Here is a 24601-nt window from a genome sequence, read left to right as displayed (position 1 = left end):
TCAATATCCCAGGATGAGCTTTTACATTTCTGCCAAACAAAGTTACAGACAAGTTTCCAAGGAAGTGTTTTGTCGTAGACGCTGTTTGCTGACATTTAGAATGTCTGACATTCCTCTCACACTAAAAGCTTTTTGGCTTTAGCAGTAATCTATTTTTCCAAATTCACCTGAAGGGCATTCAACGAGTCCCACTGACACACCATTATTGCTGCCTTTATTTACTGCAGAATGATGCACCATATTCCTCGCAACCGTAATAACAGCCGTGCATACCACGCTCAGTCAACACTGCAACTGTGCAAACACTAGAAACTCAAAACTTTTTTCCACAACACTGGCATCTGCCTCAACAAATCACAATTCATTTCCAATGAAGCCTACAAAAAACTGACAGGCCTTAAAGTCTTTGTTGGCATAGTAGTGACTTCTCTAAAAAGAGCTGAAACACTGCCAAGACCCTTGGGGAGCAAAACTTATAAATATGTCTCTTACGTCATTGATGAAACAGTACAGTTACAATATTTAAAGATATGTGTTTGTTAGCAAAGTTTTGAAGACCCCTTGAAATTAAAGTCAAGGGCTTCCATACTGTATGTTTCTACTGGTTATACAGTACATAAACAAGGGACAAATTGCACTCATCAAGCCATTTCATGGGGTCATTAAACAAAAAAATAAAATAACATCCATTTTGAAACTAACAATCTAGTCTCTAGGACCCCGAGTGAAATCTGCACTTTCTAAATGATTCCTATGACATTCCACTTTAAATAAAATAAATATTTTTTATATAAATATATAAATGGGTGTCAAGAACCAGCTCAACAAGTTGTAACTTTGGTTTTCGCAGCAATTGCAAGCATTAGTGTTAGGATTGGCACTAAGACCAGAGGCAGAGAATTCAAGCAGCCAGCCAATGCTTGAATATACTTGTTGAGGTAAACGCACAGTGCTTTCTCTCCCTCCTGGATGGACGAGAGGGGTCCTCCATGCAGGCTGAAGGTTGGCTCTTTCATGGGTGCCGGGGAGGAGGACGTTGGGGTTTGAGGGCATGATCCCTGGCTGTCCTCACTGCCTTTGCTCTGTTGCTGCTGGAGTGTCCTGATAGTGGTGGGCTGGATGCTGTCTTCTACTTCAGAGCTCCAGGTGTGGTCCTTGTATCTCTCATCTTCATCAATGCCTTCGTCCTCTCCACGGAATTTGGTCAAGGTGTCTTCCGTGAAGGGGACGCCTTCAGGTAAAGCATCCTCCAGGGACAGACTATGGACACCCCGCGTCAGGTCCAGCGGCACAGTCTCATGATTCGGGATCCACGGATCTGTCTGTGTACACCTGTCACTAGTGCTTGGTTTGCGGCTAGGAAAGGTGTTAGCCCCACCCTCCCCATTTTCAGCTGTGTTTGAGATATGGCTATAAGTACACAAACAAAACAGACCATCTGAGATAAAGAATTTCTTAATGCTAATACTAATTTCTTAATGTAATTTATATTGACAGTTACTAATTCATTACTACTTTGTCATTTAGCTCATGCTTTTATTCAAAGTGACTTAAAGTTCATTATTAAAGGGACAATCCTCCTGGAGAAACCTGTGATTAGGTGCCTGTCTCAAGGGCACAATAGTAGTGGTTTATGATTAAGCCCTTATGGCTTATCCTGCCTTATGTTTGAACCTTCAACCTTTGGGATCCCAGACCAGATATTTAAGTTACACCAACCCAGTTCAAAGACACAGACCTGTAGTAAACTTCAAAGAGGATTTGTAATTTTAACAAGCTTTTTGACATTTTCTAAAGAAAAAGTGAGTGGTACCTGTGCAAAATGAATTGGTTGCTAAGGTGCTCTGAGAAGGGCAGGGTAAAAATATTGATTTTCCGATGCATCGCGATCTTAATATCGATTCTTAAATCCCAAGACATTTTACTATATGAGTTTCTCTCTACGATGCAAGTAAAACACTCACATGTGAGACCAAATTTCGTGCTATGTGACTAAAAATGTCTGTGATTAACCACTGGCTGGTAAATGTTCAGATTTCACTCACCATTGATTGAATAGTATACTGGCTAAGAAGTTTAGCATGACATACTTTCATTGCATGTTGAGAGAAAAGTTTGATTTCACTCGTTCCTTATGATGTGCGTCCAAAGTCGAGATCCACTCAATCCATTTGTCATTGAATAATGTCTCTTTTCAATACCCTTTTTGTTCTTTACAGTCAATTGTTAATAAATAAAAAAAAAAAAGGTAAAGAAGCCATTCGAGACATCTCTCGTTAACATGCGAGACAGTACTGATTTTTAGCATGTGTTCTACAAATCAATTTAAGTACTTTAAAATAGTATAAATTATGCATTAAACAATAAACATGTAATTATATATATATATATATATATATATATATATATATATATATTCAATATAATACCATATATATTAATGGAATACATGGATTTGTACATTTTTAAATAGTTCAAATGTGACCAAAATTATAAAAAACTAATATAATAGTCAAATGAATATTTTCATAATGTACCTTGTTAGATGGTCCCCTGTATAATTAACAGCATTAGCTGGGAGAGAATGTCTTTCATATGTAAGCAAAAGGGACATTATTAATTAAATATACCCAATATCAAATCAAACTGAATCGAGATCGATTCGAATCAAGAGCTTGTGAATCGGAATTTGAATAGGGAAATCTGTATAAATACCCAGCCCTAGCTCTGAGTGATTTTGAGTGCACTGCCCACCCCCATGCTATATGATATACTGGTCCATAGATATGGCTTGTCTCCCTCCTTCAATATACAACATCTACTCTATGGGTTTTTATTTACGGCTGTTTTATTGTATGTCATGCTATACTGTAATTGTTAAGCCTGATTGCTTAAAAAAACCCTCTCCATAGTAAGATGCATGATTTGAGGTCTCAACATAAGTTTAATAAGGGCTTGTTCAAATCCAAAACCGTTTGACCAATAATAATATAGCAAGCACCACTAATTTTGTGACATAATAATGAGAAAGTCATATTGGTTTAACATAATAATGAAAACACATATCACAGTTCTCTCTCTCTGTTCCCCTTTTCCCTGGATGCTGTTCAGAATGTCCCAAACTTGCAGTCTGCCAAGGAATGTTGCACTGCCTCTTTGTTTTAAACATGTGTGGGCGCAAAACGGTTTTTCGCAGAACATTTCTTCTCAGTATCTTCAAGCACTTCTGCAACTTCAGCAATAAGTTACTGAATTTTGAGTTTAGATGACAGTTGAGAATTTGACAAATAACTGTCTAAGAACAAATTACTTTGAGTGGACATTGTGTATGTTGTTCATCAGCCTTTAAATATGCATTACAACTCTACACACTGTACTTTTCTTTTTAACAGGAAATTGCAGTGTTACGCTTTAAGCAAATTCTCAACAATTAGACAAAACTACCCAGAACCATCTGTACCTGTTGGGTGGGTGGTGAAGTCCATCAAGAGAGCTTGTAGACATTCTGCAAGGTTTAAAGAATCCATCCACATAATAGGGCTGATTTAACACTCGAGCAGCAGCGGGGTTCACTGATGTTGTACACACAAGCACACATATGAGTATTTAATATCCATGCAAAGGCTGACTGAAGATCATTTTCAAACACAAAAAAAATTAAATTAAACTGCACTGTTGAATGTGCTTCATGTGGTAACATCTAAATGAATTGGTTTAAAGTAAAACATATTTTTATTATGTTTGAATCAACCTGACTGCATCAACAGTAATTTTTTAAGGCTCATATCAAGTAGAAATATCTCTTTAAGGTATTTCATGTTTTTACTTTTCACAGTGTGAGATCCAAGTTATGTTACACTACTCAATGTTAGCCAGAAAACAATAAAAAAATGCAATTAAATATTTTACAGTATCTTTACAGTAGCACTCTAAAATCATTAACCTCTCACCAGCAATCAGCTGCTGTTTAAGCAAGGGTATCTGTTGGTCATGAAGGCGGAGCTTGCGTAAGGCATCGGCCAATGAGGACTTCAGTAGCGTTATTTCATCTTCCTGTGCTTGGAGGCGTACCTCCATTAAAGACAGCTTGTCAGGAAACTCTGTGCTGCTTTCTGCCGACGCATCATCTACACAAAGAGACAGTCAATCAGAACTGAACACCGTTGTGATATAATCACTGATCAGAGAAATGCGTAAGTACCTCACAAAGACCATGTCCAGGTCAAATTTAACCCCAAAATCCATAGAGAAACAAGAAACCATATTTCTTTATACAAAGAAAAGCAATTTTTTGTAATTATTAAGAATTCTTTTGCATTAGGAGATTATTTTCATACAAATTAAGCACAGTACCCCCCAAAAATTTTCATTATTATAATGCGAAAAAAATAAAGTATACATTATTTAAACAGTACAGTATTAGTACATTATGGTAGTATTTGTTGTATTACTCATTTTAATTTAATAATAATAAATGTGTAATGCGAATGGGTATGCAGCTTCTTAAACCTTGGAATGTAATGGAAACTGCAGGAGTGAAAGCAGGACAATATAACACTCATTAGATTTAAGAGGCCTAGCACAGGTTCCTGCTCTTTACAGACTGAGTACTCAGTTTTGCCCTTTAGGCTTAAATATGTTTAATAAATGGGATGTTTGTTTAATTTGTACAGTGATATAGGTCAGTTGAGGACACTTCTCTTGGTGGAAATAGGCCTGACTACACACACATACACATCTTTAAAGGTTACTCAATTGACTGCATGTGGCACTTGAGCAGATACATTCAGAAGATAGCAATTATGATTTATGACAGACAATTTAAAGATGAAGCGTTTAATTTCTGTGGCACTAGCGACACAAAACGATGTAGAATGCAACAGTCGGGTTCCAGACGTAAAAATCCCATTTATTTTCTCTATAGGCAAATATATTTGTAACGATAACTTATAATCCTTTAAAGACAGACCTATCGTAAGCTCTGAGTTTGTTAATAGATGGCAGAGGTGCAAAAAACATGTATGCAATGTATGCAATGCACAGGGGCGCCATATTAAGGGGGGTGCCAATGGTACACTAAGTGCCAATGGAACTGTTGTGCTCTATTGCAAAAAGAATAATAGTTTACAAACGGGTTTCTTATACGTTCTCCCCATCTGCCATTGTGCGAAATAACAGGTTGCCCCGCCCCTGACTCACTTTATTGGTTGAACATATGTCGCTATGTTGGGCCACTCAAACAAACAGAGGAACTCTAAAAGCCCCACAGAGTTGCAGTGTTCCCTACTGAAAAAAGATGAAAAAAGCAAAGACTATGTCGTGAATGCTGGTCCACAACACAGGATGCTGGTGTGCTGGCTTATGGGCTTTTTGACCAGCTTAACCAGCAATACTTGCTTGGTTAACCAGCATTGCATTAGTTAAGCTGGTCTTTTCAGCAGGGATTACACTTTTTACAGAAATCAACCTCTCTGCATAATAAACAGGGATATTATAATGTATTTTAACATCAAAATAATACACGCAACATCTTTAATTTAAAGGAAAATTATCATAATAAACCTCAAACTTCCATGTAGTTTCTCAAACTCCCACACTCATCCGCAAGAAAGCTTATGTTTATGCTAAGAAACATCTCAGTTCTGTGCTTTGATGTCAGTTAGAGCTAAATATTTACAACAGATTCTTGTTTGTGTTGACAATTTATCTTTTTTTTTTCCCCCTTTTCAAATTACTTTATGGTCATAATCTTAGAGTAGTAATAGACTTGAATTTTCGCTCAAAAATTAAATTTTTACTCCACTGATGGTTAGGTTTAGGGTTGGGGTTTGTGTTAGGGAGTTCAGTTCATAAAATATGGATTCCTGTTGAGTGTAGTAAACCATTTACAACTAACAATACAACTCACTTTTGGCACCACTCTGTGGACATTTCACCCAGAAACTGGGACTTACACGTGCCCTTATGTTCAACAACACTTCTAGCTTCGGCCAGTGGGGGACAGTGATTTGAATTTCTGTGAGCACAGCTCGATTTCAGCAGCAAAACTTTTGACCTACTGTTGCTGAATTTACAGTACAATCATGGGCATCAGCCATTTAAAAAAAAGAAAAAAGAATAAAATATAAAAAGATAACTGCACACTACACTTTCAACCATTTTAACAATGTCAAGACAAATTATTGGCGCTGCAGGGCTCACAAATTGCAACAAACTAATGTAGTTAACACTCCAGTTTTCCAGATACCCACTCCCACACTGGACTCTCCCCTACACACCCATTGTATTGTTTTAGTGCTTTGATCACCTGAAATTATTAACCAATCCATTTCTGGTGCAAAGTTTCAACCCTGAAGCACTTCCTCTAATGGTAACGCTTTATTGACCAAGGTACACGAAACTGCTATAGCAGGGACTAAAAGTTCAGTCTAGACACAGTAAATGGTTTAATGATGTTCCTAAAAATATAAAAGTAAAGATAACGATAAGATCATAATGTAACTCAATAAGTAAATTAAATTATAGTTTTGAGCTAGGTTTCAGTCAAATTAATTTAGCTCTCAGTACTGACCATTACAAATAAGTTGGCAAGACCAGAATTGAGATGACTGACTCTATTTAGATAGACAAGCTGTTATAAAAGTCTGCAAATAAACATTAGCTAAAAATACAAAGGAAAAAAACATATGCAGAAATACTGACTATTAGCTTATACATGTTGAACCACATTCCTGAACAACGACATGCAGCTTTTTGTGCTCTTTCAGACATTGGTTTTAAAAGACGAAGGACATTTCTAAAATCACATGCATACTAACGCATTCCTTCTTTTTGTGTCTCTCTACTTTCTCTTTCTCTGTCTTTCTCTCTCACAAACACAAACATAGACTCATAAACAGGGCTATTCACTGCCTCTGGACAAGAACCACGACTCCTCTGCTGTCTTCCCACAATGGACTCATTGAAGATGTGGGACGCTGCTCAGTCTGCTCTCAGCGAGCTAGCATGTTTATCGGTTCCACAAGTGCAAACCAATGTCCAAAACCACAATCAGACTAAATAGACTTAAACAGGGCCAAAGTGCTATGAATGCACAGAGCCCACAACTATGGGCCGATAGTGAATCTACTGATAGCTCCAGTGAATCATGGTACACAGCGAATGCTAAAAACCACATAATGGTACCGTTTGTTACATACTTTCATTTCATTTTATTTCATTACTCTCAATTCTGGACAAGCAGCACCATGTGGCGAATGTTCAGGCTCTGAAAATCCCATGTGTTTTGCCTTTGATGTCACATCCCTTTTGATATCCACCTAGCGAGTAAGTGAAAGAACAATGTTTTGGTCTCAGTGCTGTTAGGGTTTAGGGTGTGGGTTAGGAGTAGATTAATGTAATTACTACTCAAATGTTTCCGAAAATCAGAGGAGCTGTGTCTGTGCCTTTCACGTCACATCCATTCCAAGAAGTAAGTTAAAGAAAACAGTTGCGAAGATGTGCATGCATATATATGCAGGGGTTGCGTTACCGTTTTTACAGTAGCGGTGGCTGTAGCAGGAGCATTCTAATTCCTTTTGTTACTGTTTACATCCTTGAAATGGTCTATATGTGTATGCCCTGTTCATTGCTTGGTATTAAGAGGTGTTTAGGGCAATCCGATCACAAGAGGACAGGCGGCATCGTCATTTACACTTGATCGTAATATTGATCGTCTCTTTTGACCACTTTTGACCACAGTGTGTTACTACATAATAATAATGCAAAAAAAGGAACAAAAAGAAAGTGTGAAAAAATCAGCTCACCATTTTTGCCAATTATATTTGCATTTAATCTTAGCACAAACATGACATTTGGAGCAAAATTCTGTGTTACATTAGTGGAATAACTGTTTTAACTGAGCTTCACCTGTGCCACTTTAAGTTGATATCAAGCACACTAAAGTTCTGTTAAGATTTGTGCATGAATGTATGCGCTTTTTCACATTTTCCAACCAGACGGTCATTTCCTTAACTCCACGTAACTGGCAAAGTTTATAAATCTTGTTTTAGTGCAGCGGTTGATTGACAGGTAGAACTTTCACCTATAACTCCTTGGTTTCACCAGACACGCGCTTAAGGATTCAAAAATCTATTATAAATCCACTGTCATGGATTTCCCATTATAATGGATGCTACACCCTTGAATGTAGCTACAGTACTTATGAAATAAACACAAGTAAGGTGGAAAAAAATAGACCATGACATAAATTTTACAACTCAGTCCATCAGAGTGACAGATAAAGATTTTTTCTAGCACAATCTCTGCATATACACCCACCGGCCACTTTATTAGGTACACCTGTACACCTACTTATTCATGAGATTATCTAATCAGCCAAACATGTGGCAGCAGTGCAATGCATAAAATCAGGCAGATACGGGTCAGGAGCTTCAGTTAATATTTGTCAGCTGTATTTTGTTGATTCATGTCTTTTATTTTGAAAAGTTTAGTGCCTGTTCCCTAGTCATGTGATGTCTTGTTTTCACTCCATGTTCATGTGTCATGTTTTCATTGTCTAGTGTTCAAATATTGGATGTGATCGTAGATGTTTAAGTCAAGCCACGTTTATGTCAAGCCATGTTTAAATCAAGTCAAGCCATGTTCATGTTTATGTTTAGTTTAGTTCACGTGTAGTCAGGGTTATTGATTCTCACTTTGTAAATAAACTGCACTTGGGTTCTTCATCTCATCATCGTCTTCGTCATTGTCAGCAGCCAACATCGTTACAATGTTCAACCATCAGATTGGGGAAAAAATTTTGATTTCAGTGATTTGGACCGTGGCATGATTGTTGGTGCCAGATGGGCTGGTTTGAGTATTTCTGTAACTGCTGAACTCCTGGGATTTTTAAGCACAACAGTCTCTAGAATTTACTCAGATTGGTGCCAAAAACAAAAAATATTCAGTGAGCGCAGTTCTGCAGAAGGAAACGCCTTGTTGATGAGAAAGGTCAATGGAGAATGGCCTGTACAATTGTAGTGAGCAGAATAGCATCTCAGAATGCACAACACGTCAAACTTTGAGGCAGATGGGCTACAACAGCAGAAGACCATGTCGGGTTCCACTTCTGTCAGCCAAAAACAGAACGCCGAGGCTGCAGTGGGCACAGGCTCACCAAAACTGGACAGCTGAAGACTGGAAAACGTAGCCTGGTCTGATGAATCTCGATTTCTGCTGAGGTACACAGATGGTAGGCCCACTGAAGCCTCAGCATTCTGTTCTTGGCTGACAGAAGTGAAACCCAACATGGTCTGAACTGCCGCTCACTGGATTTTTTTAAGTTTTTGGCACCATTCTGTACTTGTAAGAGATGATTTAAATTAATTTGCATATGCCTATAATTACGGTTGTTTCTGTAATTTAAGTTAGTTTGAGGTTAGATCCTCAACTCATTTTCTCATTCTGTCTTTTGCCAATGGAAATGTGGCGAACTTTGTCTTCAGTTAAAAACTCTCTCTCAATTGATTGAAACTTCAACTTTGACTCCTGGTCATCACTGTAACATACTGGTCTCTCTCATGGGTATAACTGTATTTCCTTACACACTGCTGCCACACGATTGGCTGATAAGATAATCGCATGAGTAAGTAGTTGTACAGGTGTACCTAATAAAGTCGTCGGTGAGTGTATGTAGTTCCAGTCACATAGAACGATTTAAGCTGACAAATCATTCAACCTCCTGTTGCCGATTTTTACTTGTGATCAGTCAGTTATGGTTGCAGAAGGTGATAGGCAGGCACAGATGGAATCTGCACTTTTCTCTGAATTTCTGTGCTGATTTTGAGGGACAATCTGCAGAATGGACTTAAAAACTCCCTTAGACTGTTCTATCCACATACCACAAAGTATGGCGGCATATTTCCGCTGTTTTTTAACATCCTTAATCTCTTTCAAAATCCATTCACTTTGCCTTCACGGACCCCACTTTTCCTGAAAACCATCTTTAAGCATTTTCTGTTTAACTTTCATTCTACCTTCTAAAAATAACTCAGCAATTTGTGCTGTCAAAGACTTTTTCGTGTTGTGACAATTCCAACAAAAAGAATGTACTTCGTTCACTAGTACAATATTTATTTCAAATTATAATTCTAAATGATATATCTTATTATATTTTCCTTCTCTGATATAGTAATATTATTATTACTTTCACTGTGTTCTTAAATCACAGGTATTATTAATTCAGTTGTACAATTCGACAACTGTCACAATTTATCTCATCTGCTTTCCTGGATCAGAAATTAATTCTGCATTTACACATAAATTCCCACTGCAAGGTTCTCTGTTACTTGGTTGTGGTGGTGTCTCATCAATGGAGATACATCCTGTTGAACCCATCAGTCAGGTTTCCCAATTTATCAACCATGCAATATAAAACTATTGCAAACTAATCGATCATTCAAAAGTGGTGCACACCATACAAAGCTGCTACTCCATTATCATCTTATCTGCCACTCGGGATCTCAAAGATTCCATACTTTTTCACCCCACTGCGTCAAATTTATAGGACTGAACACTCGGAATCAGTCCTCGAATTAGGAGATTATTGCTCTTTGCCTTTGTTCTCTCTTCGTCTGCATGTCTGCAACCGAAATTGAGAGAACCGGCAGCAGGAATATATCTCAAGACTTTACCAACAACCAGTCAAAAAATGAATTTGATAACTCATTTTCCTAATCTTTGAGCCTTGCAGGAGAAGAATCAAAGTTGATCCGTTTTCAACTTTATTGTGGTCCGGAACCTCCAAATTGATGCAGTGAGATCCAGCAGATGGAAATGATTTCAATAAATCAGATGATTTGTAGAAGGAATAACAACTTTAATTTGTAAAAATTAATAAATGAATAAAAATGAATGAATGAATACTGAATAAATGTGATAATACAGAAAATAGATGTTTGATTATAAATGTTAAGTAGATATATCTTAAGGATATATACAAGGAATAAGTCCTGGAATAAACCTAATAACACAAAGTCTTGTCTTTGTCTAATGAACTAAATAAGTAAAATAGAAAAAAAAAATTAAAGTACAGAGAGTCAAGACGAGGTCTCAAATAGGAGATCAGATGCGAAGAGCTAGAGAGTTGAGATGTTAGTCTGACACCCAGATAATTGTTAAGGTCTTTATACCCTCTTGGGACTGCGCCAGGTCAGGCGGTTATGGCTTATAGAAGTGTGAAACTTGTGGTTTGAGTATGCAATTAAAGGATTTCATTTGATGACAGATGAAATTAAAAACCTTAGGCTAGTTGCTCTGCAGAACAGAGCTGCTCTTGATTACCTCTTAGCTAAAGAAGGAGGGGTATGTGCTATAATTGGAGAACAGTGCTGTACATTTGTTCCTGACTAAACTTATAATATGACTGATGTTCTACAACATATGATTGCCCTCAGAAATTAAACTGACCACCACATGAAGGGTTCCTCTAGTGATAATGACCATGATTTATTTTCCTGGGTGGGTAAGATTTTAGGAAATGCTGCCTGGAATACTTTAAAACAAACTGGGTCAGCAATTGCTTTAATTGTATGCCAGTACTCCCTTTGGTATGTGTATCTGCGCTAAGATGTTCATAAATAGGCGTGGTGTATATGGACTTCCTGAAAACAGAATTCCTGATGGCCAGGAAGGGATAGTTTAATATGAGTAAGATAAGATTGATGTGTTAAAGAAATACTCAATTGAGGGACTGATGCAAGTGGTTAGAGTCTTTACCACATTTTATACTTTTTGCTTATTGATATTATGCTTGAAATCAACTATAATCAGAAGCTATGCAATCATATTCATATATTCACACTTATGTACATTTACAATTACATTTATGCATTTGGCAGACGCTTTTATCCAAAGCGACTTACAGTGCACTTATTACACAGACAATCCCCCTGGAGCAACCTGGAGTTAAGTGCCTTGCTCAAGGACACAATGGTGGTGGCTGTGGGGATTGAACTAGCAACCTTCTGATTACCAGTTATGTGCTTTAGCCCACTACGCCACCACCACTCCATGTACTTATGAACTGTTTATATAATCATATTCATATATTCATTTTTATTCATTTATTCAATTTTACAAATTAAAAGTTGGTATTCCTTATACAAATCATCTGATTTATGTAAGTCATTTCCTTCTGCTGGATCTCACTGCATCACATGGTAACATGTGTTAAACAGAGTACTAACTCTTATTGGGTTGCTGAAAGCATTATCAGATTGGCCAAAATATTAAACAAATGAACATACAAAGGGTGAGGGATATGTAGAACTTTCTGAATGGCAGGCATTCTAGTTCTGTAGAAATGTGCAGAGATTTGTGGGCCAACAAACAATTTTACTTAACAAAAGGGTCCAAAATGTGAGTGATGCCAAAAATACGTATGCAAAGAAATAGCTGGGCTGCACGGGCGGTTAGTCTGCCTTTTCAACAAATTTCAAGCAGATCAAATGCAAATGAACTATGATTTGACAACAGATCTATGGTACATTTACACAAAACCATCTAGTCACTGGCTGAACTCCCTGTCGCCCAACATTCTCTGAACAGATTGAAGGAAGGCAGGCATATACATGCCCAAGAAAGAATCAGAAGACCTTAAAGATCTTCAAGATATCATCCTATTTTCACCTTAAACCAATGGAATAATTTTAATCCAAGTTTTAAACAAAAGGAATTATTGTAATCTAAATTGAATAGGAACTAAAGTTAAGACCACATTGTGTGTCACGTTGTCTCTCTGTGGTAGATTCAATGTGGTTACAAAACAAAAGATCTGAGTTGCCAAGAGAATGGCGTGTCAGTACTAATAATTGCGGTGTAATACAATACGGCTCCACCGGTTTGGACAGTAATCAAAAGAAAGGAACAAAGAAATTGCCTATTTTTGCATGGTAGGCTTTTTATTTCCACTGTGTGTTTGTGTGCGTGCATGCATTAGTACTGTATTAGTGAATTTGTGGTTAAAGTATGGAATAAAACAGAGCCTTTTCCTAGAATAAGAATGCACGCATACCCTTCCTCATACACAGATCCAAAGTTATAACTCACCATATTGTCTAAACACCTGTTTGTATGAGTAAAACTAAAGAGCTAATAATGAGAGACAGATGTCTTAGGAATCTGAGTTTTGTGCATTTACTTAATCCAATATCTTATTTATCCTGTGTAGCTCCCACATACTCTTATTTAATGCTATTCTGGTGTAAATATCTTGATATGGTGTCGTGTGGTTTGGATGATGTCCAGGATTACATTATAGCTAATGCTTTAGGATTAGCCAGGATTAGATTAAAGCTATAGCTTTATTTTAATAAGAAACATGATCGCAAAACTCGCTGCCACAATGCTGGGGTATTGTGGGAGGTGGCCAGGGCATTGCTATGCTGTTGCTAAGGTGTTCAGAGTGGTTGATAAGTAGGGATGCACCGAAATGCTGGCTCTCACAGTCTCACGCATACATGCACATTTGCATTTGTCATCTGAAATTACATCTGAATCACCGTAATTTTTCCTCAGTCATGCAAATATTGACAAAATAGATGGTGGACAGATACAAGGAAAAATATTAGTAATAGAAAATATATATTTGTCCTTGTTATGTATTCTTCAGAACTAGCACTTTGTAGGCTAAAGATGTGCTTATATTAGCCAAACATCAGTTTTTACATTGACAGAGTTGTGCAATATTTTTAATATCAAATAATTGTTAAACATTACATATTTTAAAAGTTGTTGGAGCCTGTTAATGTAGTAATGCCACCTGAAGAAAGGAACTGAAGGAAATGTAATATCTTAAAAAATATATATAATATTTATCATTTGTTTATTTATTTGTTTATTTAAGTGTTTCGTTATCCAGAAACAAAGTCTAATTTAAAATAATCAGTTTCAGTTTCCAGTGTGTCCATAATTGTATTTATTTATTTATTTCCCAAACATTTTATTTAGTGTATTTCATAGTGTGTTATGTGGTTGCTAGGGTATTCTGGGTGGTTGCTAGGCGGTTGCCTAATAACCAAAGTCAAAAAAGCCCACCAACAAGTCTCTATGATATTCTGGTCACATGGCTCGGGTCTCTTCTTAAAAGTAACTCTTAGGGATTTTTTTCGGCAGCTTTATCATCTGGCAGATACAATTTTAAAGTCTGATTTCTTAGAAAAATAACCATGCCTCTCCTCAACAAATACATGCTTGAGGTACAACCCCAATTCCGAAAAATTTGGGACAGTATGAAAAATGCTAATAAAAACAAAAAAGGAGTGATTTGTAAATTATATTCACCCTTCGCTACATTGAAAAAACTATTATATTGATGTTTTACCTTGTGAATTTCATTGTTTTTTTAACAGTAATTTCAAATAGATGATTGCAACACACTCCAAAAAAGTTGAGACAGGGGTAATTTAAGACTAATAACAATTTGATGAGTTGAAATAACAAGGCAATGTGAAACAGCCTAGTCCTTCAAGAGGAAGGATCATTCGAGACTTGTCAATTTGCCAACAGATGCTTCAGAAAATAATCCAGCACTTTGAGAACAATGTTCTCAATTTCACCCTCTACAGTGCACAATATAGTTAGAAGATTCAAAGAATCTGGTGCGTAAAGGGCAAGACAAAAACCACTTCTGAATGCGCGTGATCTCTGATCCCTCAGACATCACTGTCTTAAAAAACATCATTCACCTGTACTGGATATCATGAACATGGGCTTGGGATTACTTTAGTAAACTTTTGTTAGTCAACACCATTCGCCACTGCATATACAGATGTAAGTTAAGACTTTACTATGCAAAGCAGAAGCCATACATCAACACTGTCCAGGAGCGCTGCCGACTTCTCTGGGCTCAGTCTCATCTTAGATGAAAAGTAGAACAGTGGAACTGTGTTTTTTGGTCCAAAGAGTCCACATTTAAAAAAGTTTTTGAAAAACATAGCTATTATCTGGGCCAAAGAAGACCATCCAAGCTGTTATTAGCATCAGGTACAAAAGCCAGTGTTTGTATGGGCCAGGGGTGTGTCAATGCCCATGGCATGGGTAACCCGCACATCTGTGAGGGCACCATTAATGCAGACAGATATGTCAACATTTTGGAGCAACATATACTGCCATCCAGCACCACCTTTTTCAGCAACATCCCGAAATATTCCAGCAGGACAATTTATAACCACATACTGCCCGGATTACAAGTGCATGGCTGTGTAAGCAGAGAGTGTGGGTGCTAGACCGGCCTGCCTGCAGTTCTGACCATCTCCAACTGAGAATGTATTTTTTTGTTTTTGTTTTTTATTTAAATTTTTCCTTAATTTCCTTTATAAAAAACACTAACTTATAAGCCCACATTTTGCAAATGAAACATCAATTTCCTCGTTTTAACAACATTTATAGTGTCGCAGTGTTTCAACTTAGTAGCCATACATGTAAAAGGCTGCGTGACAATTCAAGTCCTCCAAGTATCCTTCAAGAAGCCAACTAAATGCCTTGCTGCTATTATGGTCAGGAAGCACTCATAAAAGAAATTAAGGGTTTGTGTTTTGATTACACCTATTTAAATAAAATCAGGGCAGCTAGTACACAGAAATGCAAAAAATGTTGTTAGTGGCTAGCACTAACAAGGTCACGATTATCTCGCACAGTCCGTCTGCCATCTGAGAAGAAGTGGGCAAGAAAGACTGAGAAAGCTTTAATTGGTCTCCATGAACTGCAGCAGCTTTAGAAACAATGAAGCACAAGAACATTTAAGTTAAAGGATAGAGGTCAAAGCATCTTAACGGGGTGGTCAAAGATCGTTTGGTTTCATTAAAACAAAGTCAAGATTTTGTGTGTAGAGTTTCTGTCCAAGAGTTTCAGAAAGTCAGTTGGTTGTTGGTTTCTCTGAGCCACATCTATCAGGGAGCGCTGTGAGTGGGCCAACTGCACTCCTGTGCACATGAGGAACCAATTAGTGGTTTGTGTTCATCTGGGGTTTCTTTCCCTAGTTTTGTATTTTTTTCATTTGGTATTTTTTTTTTACTTTCTCTTTGCATATGAGAGATGGGAAAACAAACTTTGTAGATGAGGATGGATATTTGAGAGAACTTTCACTCACATTTACCCTATGCAAACCTTTTTTTTTTCTCCCCAATTTGGAATGCCCAATTCCCAATGCGCTCTAAGTCCTCATGGTGGCATAGTGACTCACCTCAATCCGGGTGGCAGAGGACGAATCTCAGTTGCCTCCGCGTCTGAGACCATCAATCCATGCATCTTATCACGTGGCTTGTTGAGCGCGTTACCATGGAGACATAGCGCGCATGGAGGCTTCACGCTATTCTCCGTGGCATCAACGCACAACTCACCACGCGCCCCACCGAGTGAGAACCACATTATAGCGACCACGAGGAGGTTATCCCATGTGACTCTACCCTCCCTAGCAACCGGGACAATTTGGTTGCTTAGGACCTGGCTGGAGTCACTCAGCACACCCTGGATTGAACTCGCGACTCCAGGGGTGGTAGTCAGCAGCTTTACGTGCTGAGCTACCCAGGCCCCCAACACTATGCAAACCTTTATTATTCTTGCAAAATTGGAGAAGGTGTTATCAGCTAAAGTAATGAGAGTTGTTTGTGTGTGACATAAGCTTCTAAGGCTATGTTCAGAACAATATACCACCATACTACTCTTACCATTTCTGCAGTATACAGGATGTATATTGTGCATAGTATACACATTTTCTGTTTGCATGTGATACTTGGGTGAGCTACTACATTTGTTGTACAGAGCACACACTGCGCTGGATACTGTATCCAACAATGCAATGTGCTCAGCTTGACCTTCCATTCCTGTGTGACGAATGAATAAGGAGTAATATCATCTTTTTCTTGATACAATATTTAATCTGACAACCAAATATAAAGAAATTTTTACACAAACTTGGATTAAAAATGCAAAATAACTGTATTAATTTTCGAGATAACAAGACGTCTCTTGCTGAATACAGTACAGTATATACATTATACACTAGGCAGTATACACTAGGCATAGTATTCCATTCTGAACACAACATATCCCATATCTCAACAGAAAAGCTGCTAACAGGTGGAGCCTGAGACCAATTCAGTGAGTCTAGTGAGGTTTGCAGGGCCAAATAAGGATACAGCAGGACTTTTCATGCACTGAAAGATTTTGGTTGGCCGCCCAAGCAAAATTAAGGACTGCCGAAGCAAATTCAATGATTTTCATCTCACTTTTGGCACTCCATGAGCGCAAAATATGCTTCTCATTTGAAACGTACATCTGTGCTGCACGTTTAAAGCCTGGTTTCACGTGAGCAACCTGCAAGTCATCGCAGAATCACTCGGCCCAATGATCTACTCTGCGCTGTCTCTGGAGCACGCAGAGACACAGGCTTCAGGCTTCCCTCGATGAGACGAGATGCCGCAGAATGTGTCACTTACATTATTCAGACGGGACCCATTTGAATTCTGCGGAGATGATTTTAACTTTAGAGCACTTTGGAGGAAACAGATGTCAAACATCTCAAACGGCTAGACAACCCCGACTTTCAAACCCCCACTGTCGAGGGAAATGGCCACAACACTGTGCCATGTGCCAAAATAAAGGGTTTTTAAACTACACATCTTCACCCTTACTAAAATTTATCACGGTAAACTGTAACAGAAATGTCATATTAAATTATCTCTCAGGGAGAATCTATGAGACTTAAAAGGCAAAAATTAGGGGAGAACAAAAGGTGCTTTGCACTGGGACCTGTAAGATCCAAGTTATGCCACTGCTTAAAATATTAAGAGCCTGATGAAAAATATCTGTTAAGAAGTACAAACAAACATTTTCACTTAAAGCACAAACTCACCTCAGTACAGTGCTGTATTCTTGTGTAGTCTGAATATTAAAAGTAGCCCTATAGAAATAAGGTGTTAATTAAATTAAGTTTAGTTTGATTTTCCATGACACCTTGAAGTAAAAATGTCAAATTCAAAATATTCCAGATGCTTAGATGATCAAAAGCAAGTTGTACATCCAATGTATACATGATGAACAACTACATAATTACTCTACATTAAATTAATCCATTGCTTTATGTAATTAACCTACTTTGTTTGTTTGAATGACTGTGTATGCCACCACTGAAGACCATTTTTGACCCAGGAAAACCCCTGTACAATCTGTAAAACATTATGAACAATGGGGACTTATTTTGCCAGAAGGTTTGGTGATTTTGAGTGTATTTAGAGTCAATGATTTAAGAGAGTGCAACAGGGAATAGGAACTGCAGGAATAGCACAAAAGATTCAATGAAACTAATCTGGATTAGTTTTTTGCTTTATCATAGTTTTAGTCTTTTGACAAAAAATGTCCTTTAGAATTAGTGAATATTGTGTCATCTCATATTCATTAGCTTTAGTCAGTTTTAGTCTGACGAAAATGACAATTTTAGTCAATGTAAATAAATATTTTTGTTGACGGCAATGTGCAAAATGGACAAAAAAGTGTGTCAAACTGTAACAGACCAAACTTTAATCAAATATTCAAACATTTAGGGAACAAATTTTCTACTTTAAAAATGTACCAAACATATTACTATACATAGCCTACTGGCCTTGTGAAAAAACTGAACTCCTAAAATAATAATGAATAGAAGACTGAAGTATTAGCTACTTTTTAGAAGTTAGCCTACTGTACTCTGAATTCTTCATGCTTTAGAGATTGTGGTGATGGGGGCATGGTCATGTGTCTGTCTGCGGGAGAGAGGCAGTGGTGTGGCTCTTCATGCTAGTTGACACCATTTCTAAAAGCTGTTTCTCATTACAGTGATAACAGAGAGAGCCCTTAAAACAGCTGAACACGGCAGAAAAGAGAGAGAGAACGCATGTGCAGCGTTGCCATCTGTTTACAATGAGCGTTGAAGCTATTGAGTGTTTGTGAAGAAGTTTGTTTATTTTGAGAGTGTGGATTATTGAAATGAGTGAAGACATTGAAAAGAGTACATACGCTGCACACGAAGGCAAAGAAAATAAAAGCCTTACCTGAAGCGTATCATTGCTCCCCGTCTCCTCATTTCCACACACGAACCCTGACGTGGTGTCACAGAGACTTCCATGAAAGGATATTACATTGCGTGTAGCATGTTTCTTATGGAAACAGCGTACTCACAGCGCAAGTTACGCAATGCAAATTATGATTGTTCTGACTAGCACATCATTTAATTCAAGTTCACCTGTTCATTCGCTTCACTGTGCAGATATAAGTTGTTATATTACATATACTGTAAGTTGAGGATATAGGCTACTATAGTGATTAAAATCATGTTTGAATGAGGTATATAATGAGGCAAATAATTCAGCTTTTCATTAATTCAGTCACTGTTTTATGTTTATTACATCTTTGTTGAATAGGCTTTCAGAACATGTCCAGTAAATATTTGCTGATTAAAAAAATATTGCAGGCTTCCAAATACTATATTCTAGACTGCGATAACTACATGGTTTTTGCCCATACATTTCATCCCTGATTAAAGGTAGCCTTACCCGATGTCTTTGAACACAGGCTATTTTCATAATGTAATACTGGCATACTGCTTGCTGTACAGTATACTCAGAATACTGGTAACCATTTAGAAAAATAGTATGTGAAACATTATGAATTAAAATGATAGACATTTTAAACAGCAGTACAGCTACACTATTTCATCTTATCATGTGCATGTTTAATTCAACAGTGGCGTCCAGTTATCAAGCGCATGTTTGAATGTATGTCAAACACTTATTTTCTCTTTAAAAGAGAATTTGTTTGTAATTAACGTGTATCTATAATGTGCATGGCGATTGTTGCAAGTGGACGAATTTGTTAAAGTTATACTAATTCATGAAATAAGGAACTAGGGAGTGAGATGAGACACAGCAAATGAGTCAAAAAGATGTTAATAATCATGGCAGATATCACTGCTGATTCATCACACAAGAAATGGAAGGTCAGGTCAAGCACATTGCATTTTGGGACATAGTAATCTATGCATACAGAAAATCTGCATACTGCACAAAGTAAACATCATGCATACTTCAAAAACAATAATGGTAAGGGTGTGGGTTGGGGGTAAGCTAAATTTTTGAAGTGAAGATTTTCTTGTCTGGAGCAGAACAATTATAAACACCGTCATGCCAAAGACAACACTATCTTGCAGGAAGTCAGTGTGTTTAGTTCCACATTTTTTCCGCCCAAAACTGGCCGTGCTGTGCTTTTGATCTCTGGATAGTGAGATGCTACATTTGAAAAGAAGTAAGTGAAAGAATGCTGTTTTGGTCTCAGTACTCTTAGGGTTAGGTTTAGGGTTATGGTTAAGACTAGGGGTGGGCGATATGACAAAAATAGGGCAGGGCTCCAGTTTGCGACTAAAATGTTCGCAAATGCGACCAAAAATAATTTATTGAGACAATAATTTAAAATCTAGTTGTCGTTGGCGACAGTCGGGTTGCGGGACCCAGCGCGAGATAGTCATGAACAAATTACTCTTTTGAACCGGGTCTTTTTCATGAATCACCCGAAAAGAACTGAGGGTTTGAACTCAGCAGCTCAGGTTAGCAGTTTGAATCAGATTCACTTTCTCAGCAAATCAGCCGTCAGTGAGCTCACAACTGGGAGCGCAGACATTTCATGATAAGAATCCCATGTGTATTTCAGGCTTTTTTATAATTAAAAGTCCCGTATTGTGTACCAATTTTTTGTTTCTTCTGGTAAATACTGATTGGGATTGGAGTAGCACAATAAACTGCATCTGGGATTTCTTTCAATTTGCACTTTTGTAATCTCTGTGTCTGGGCCATCCGGTAACAGTAAAGAAAGACTAAGGCAATATTTTAAAACAATAATAATAAAATAAAAATAAAAAAATATATATATATATATATATATATATATATATATATATATACACATACACACACACACACACACACACACACACACACACAACCGGTCAAAAGTTTTGAAACACTCATTCTTTATTATAATTTTTTTTGTTTTTTTTCACATTTTAGAAGAATAGTAAAGTCATCAAAACTATGGAAAACATAAATGGAACTATGGGAATTATGTTGTGACTTAACAAAATCCAAAATAAATCAAAACTGTGTTATATTTTAGCATCTTCAAAGTAGTCACTCTTTGCCTAGAATTTGCAGACATGTACTCTTGACATTTTCTCAACCAACTTCTTGAGGTATCACCCTGGGATGATTTTTAAACAGTATTGAAGGAGTTCCCATCTATGTTGGGCACTTGTTGGATGCTTTTCTTTATTATTTGGTCCAAGTCATCAATTTCAAAAACTTTTTTTTTTGTTATTAAATTTTAGTTTTATAATGAAATAAATTAATATGGTGGCACAATTATATTTTTGTCTACTAAACTAATTTCAAACATTTAAGCATATGCCTTCAGATCAAAAGATTTTTAAGATCATGAGAAACATTTCAGTCAAGTGTTTCAAAACCTTTGACCGGTAGTGTATATATATATGAGATCAAGCTTTTGACATTTAGGACAACTGAGGGACTTGTACAGAACTATTACACAAGGTGCATTCATTGATGCTCAAGAAGACAACATACTACTATATGCATACTATACTTTATGTAAATATCTGTAATGTAGATTCTGAAAAGCATGTACTAAATAAAAAAATATTTGATATTTGTATAAATTATGAAAGGGGTGTGAACATTTATGAGACAAAAGGGAAAGCAGACTTATCTTCTCAACTATATATACTGTTATTAAACCTCCGATTAATAAAGAGCACATCAGTAGACTAATTTCACGATCCTTCAGGGCTGCACAATTAATTAAAAAAACATCAAAACTGTATTAAATCATAAAAGGCTGTGATAAACATGGTCTGTGTGCACTTCAAAATAAGCTGGTGACGTGCTGTTCTGTGCACACACGGGGATCATGGGCTCCTGTTTTTAGAGCAGTTTACATGCATTGTGAAAAAAAATACTGCAGGTTCAAGCATTTGCGCAATTCCAAACATTAGTAACCACTACAAGTTATTATACTAATCTACAAGGTAATTACAAAGGCACAGTATAACAGAAAAGGTAATGACAGTCTTTCACCAAATCCGGAACATAGTAAACTACAAACTGCAATGTCTAAATAAAAGCTCCAGATGAAGGTGAAGTGTCAAAATAAAAGCTCCAGGTGAAGGTGAAGTGTCAAAATAAAAGCTCCAGGTGAAGGTGAAGTGTCAAAATAAAAGCTCCTGGTGACGGTGAAGTGTCAAAATAAAAGCTCCTGGTGAAGGTGAAGTAAATTGGATACAAACATATAAAACAAATCTAATCCTCTAAATAATAATGATAATTCAGTATAATATTATAATAATTAACTTGACTGGGACCCACAGTAACAGGCTAATTTTGTATTATGTGATTTTTAACTGGGTTCCAAAAAAACAAGAGTAATTTTTGTACACCTTGTTCAGTCACAAAAAAAGTTTTAGTAAAATGTATGAAGGTAAATAATGCTTTTTATTAAGCTTCTATGTGTCAGTGTATATAAAATTTAGATATAAAAGTGCATATCAGTGAAAATGTTTAGATCTCATTCTCCCTCGTATTCATTTAGTGATAAAACTGTGGGGAAACATGCCATTATTATTTTTTAATAGATTTTTATTCAATGCCTTTAAAATATTGAAGCTACTTGGCTAAAATGGCTATTTAGATGAACTGATGGTTCCTCTGATAAAAAAACAAACAAAACAAATACTTCTGAGCCATTTCAGAGCAATTACTGTACTTAATTGTCGTGATATATATCGAAAGGCTGAAAAATACTGAGATATAATTTTTGATGCCGTATCGCCCAGCCCAAGTGCCTTTCATGTCAAATCTATTCAAAGCCATCAAAGCGAGTCAAAAAATGTTTTGTCTCAGTACTATATGAGTTAGGATTAGGGTTTGGAGTAATGTCATTACTAAATGTTTAATTCAGATGTTTGATCATTTCTTGAGCTTGAATAGTGTGTCACGCAAAAGTGTGCACATGTGTTCAACTATAGTTCCAGCCTCAGCAGTTCAGAATTCAGAAAGCAGTGATCAATTTTAGCTGACAAAACAAAATGTACCTCCTGTCACCGATTTCCCGTGACATCAGTCTGGCCAAAGCAACAGTGAAAGCATCAGCTGCAACTCCACATAAAATAAACAATCCCTGAACCATGAAGGATGGATGAAATGACAGCACTTCAACCGGGCAAAGCAAGTTCGATTCATTTGGCAAGCACCAATCACTGATTATATAACAATTTCAACAAACCTTGTGAAAAATCCAGCCTAATACCTTAAAAAATCTGTTTAATATTAGTTAATGTCTGTTTTCACTTTGAACCACAACATAGATGAAAGTATCGTTTATTAAATGAAAGTATCATAAGCCGTGTGTGGTACTATTCCACTTTGGTTCGCCCACCTCTTGTTGCTCTCTTTCCTGTCAGCTTTGCGTTGCATCTCTCAAGTCTACGGCGGAAGTTCCGCCTGTCCGCCCCTGCATGTTCATTCTTATGAAACCTAAAAGTGCATCTTGATGACGCAACCTGTCAACGGAACCCATCCTTAAAAAAATAAACTATTTGTTGGCACAAAACCCATAGCGTAAGCATATAAAAATAAATAGCCAGAAATGTACATTTTTAAAACTTAATTTTCATGTGTACAACACTAAATATCAATTTTAAGGTGAAGTTTGAGAGTTGCATAAAGAAAATGAATAAACTTTGAACTTCTTTAGCTTACAAATCCATAAAATTAAGGTTTTAAGTAATACTAACTCAAACAATTAAGTTCAGAACTGCGGTTGTGGGGAACACCCATAAGCCCTTGTGCTTGATTAATTTAAGCATGTTTGTTTGGTCAAAATGAACTTTTGTGGGCATTTAATTAGTTTTTATCAAGAATTCGTAGAGGTTTTAGCTATTTTTAGTATTATTGATGTTGTTTTACTGTAAATATCTGTTTTGTGTAAAGTCACCATTAGGGTGATTAGTGTTCCATTAGTGGTCATCTTGGATCCTGTTCAGTCCATCTAATTTTTCCTTGCACATGTGAATATGTATAGCTAAAGTGCAGCTTTATGTGCACTTCTTTGGGAAGTCTGACCTCTTTAGAGCCAAGTAAATTAAGTAGAAACAGTGATATACTGTAAATATTACTTTGAAACTACTTTCTATCAATTGCTAAATCTTATTTGTGTGACACGTTTAAGTAAATAAAGTTGAATTAACGGATACATTTGAGTATATCTTACAAAGGTTTTCTAGTTGTGCTGACATAAAATGAAAATCATTAGAATTTATTAAAGCTGAATTATGTAACTTTTTCTGTGTTAAAATTCTTTCTCTTATCCCAGCTTAATATGCAGAGACAACTATAAGCTATTCGTAGGTTAATCTTCTCGGAAACTGTAAGTGGCGCTTTGAAAATTGCTGTTTGTTTCGAGAGACCCGCTTAGACCCACCCAACTATGTTACTCAACCAATGGCGTGAGTCGGGGGCGGGAC

The 24601-nt window shown here is 36.9% G+C and overlaps 1 protein-coding gene across 2 annotated transcripts in view; it reads right to left on the bottom strand.

Moving 5' to 3' along the window:
- The window catches only part of LOC127422134 (echinoderm microtubule-associated protein-like 3), a 47723-nt gene that overhangs the window by 20193 nt on the left and 2929 nt on the right, over positions 1-24601 (bottom strand). Inside the window, exons 2-4 of one of the 2 annotated variants that reach the window (XM_051665503.1) lie at positions 3951-4127; positions 3461-3572; positions 949-1410 (exon numbers count right to left, since the gene is read on the bottom strand). In XM_051665503.1, coding sequence (XP_051521463.1) covers positions 949-1410; positions 3461-3572; positions 3951-4127 — 751 coding nt within the window. The remainder of the gene's footprint in view (positions 1-948; positions 1411-3460; positions 3573-3950; positions 4128-24601) is intronic. The other variant, XM_051665564.1, reaches the window with a different exon arrangement.

This window comes from Myxocyprinus asiaticus, chromosome 1, assembly GCF_019703515.2.
Source record: "Myxocyprinus asiaticus isolate MX2 ecotype Aquarium Trade chromosome 1, UBuf_Myxa_2, whole genome shotgun sequence".
Classification (NCBI taxonomy): domain Eukaryota; kingdom Metazoa; phylum Chordata; class Actinopteri; order Cypriniformes; family Catostomidae; genus Myxocyprinus; species Myxocyprinus asiaticus.
The sequence above is the reverse complement of the archived record's forward strand: the minus strand, read 5'-3'. Positions and strand labels throughout refer to the sequence as shown.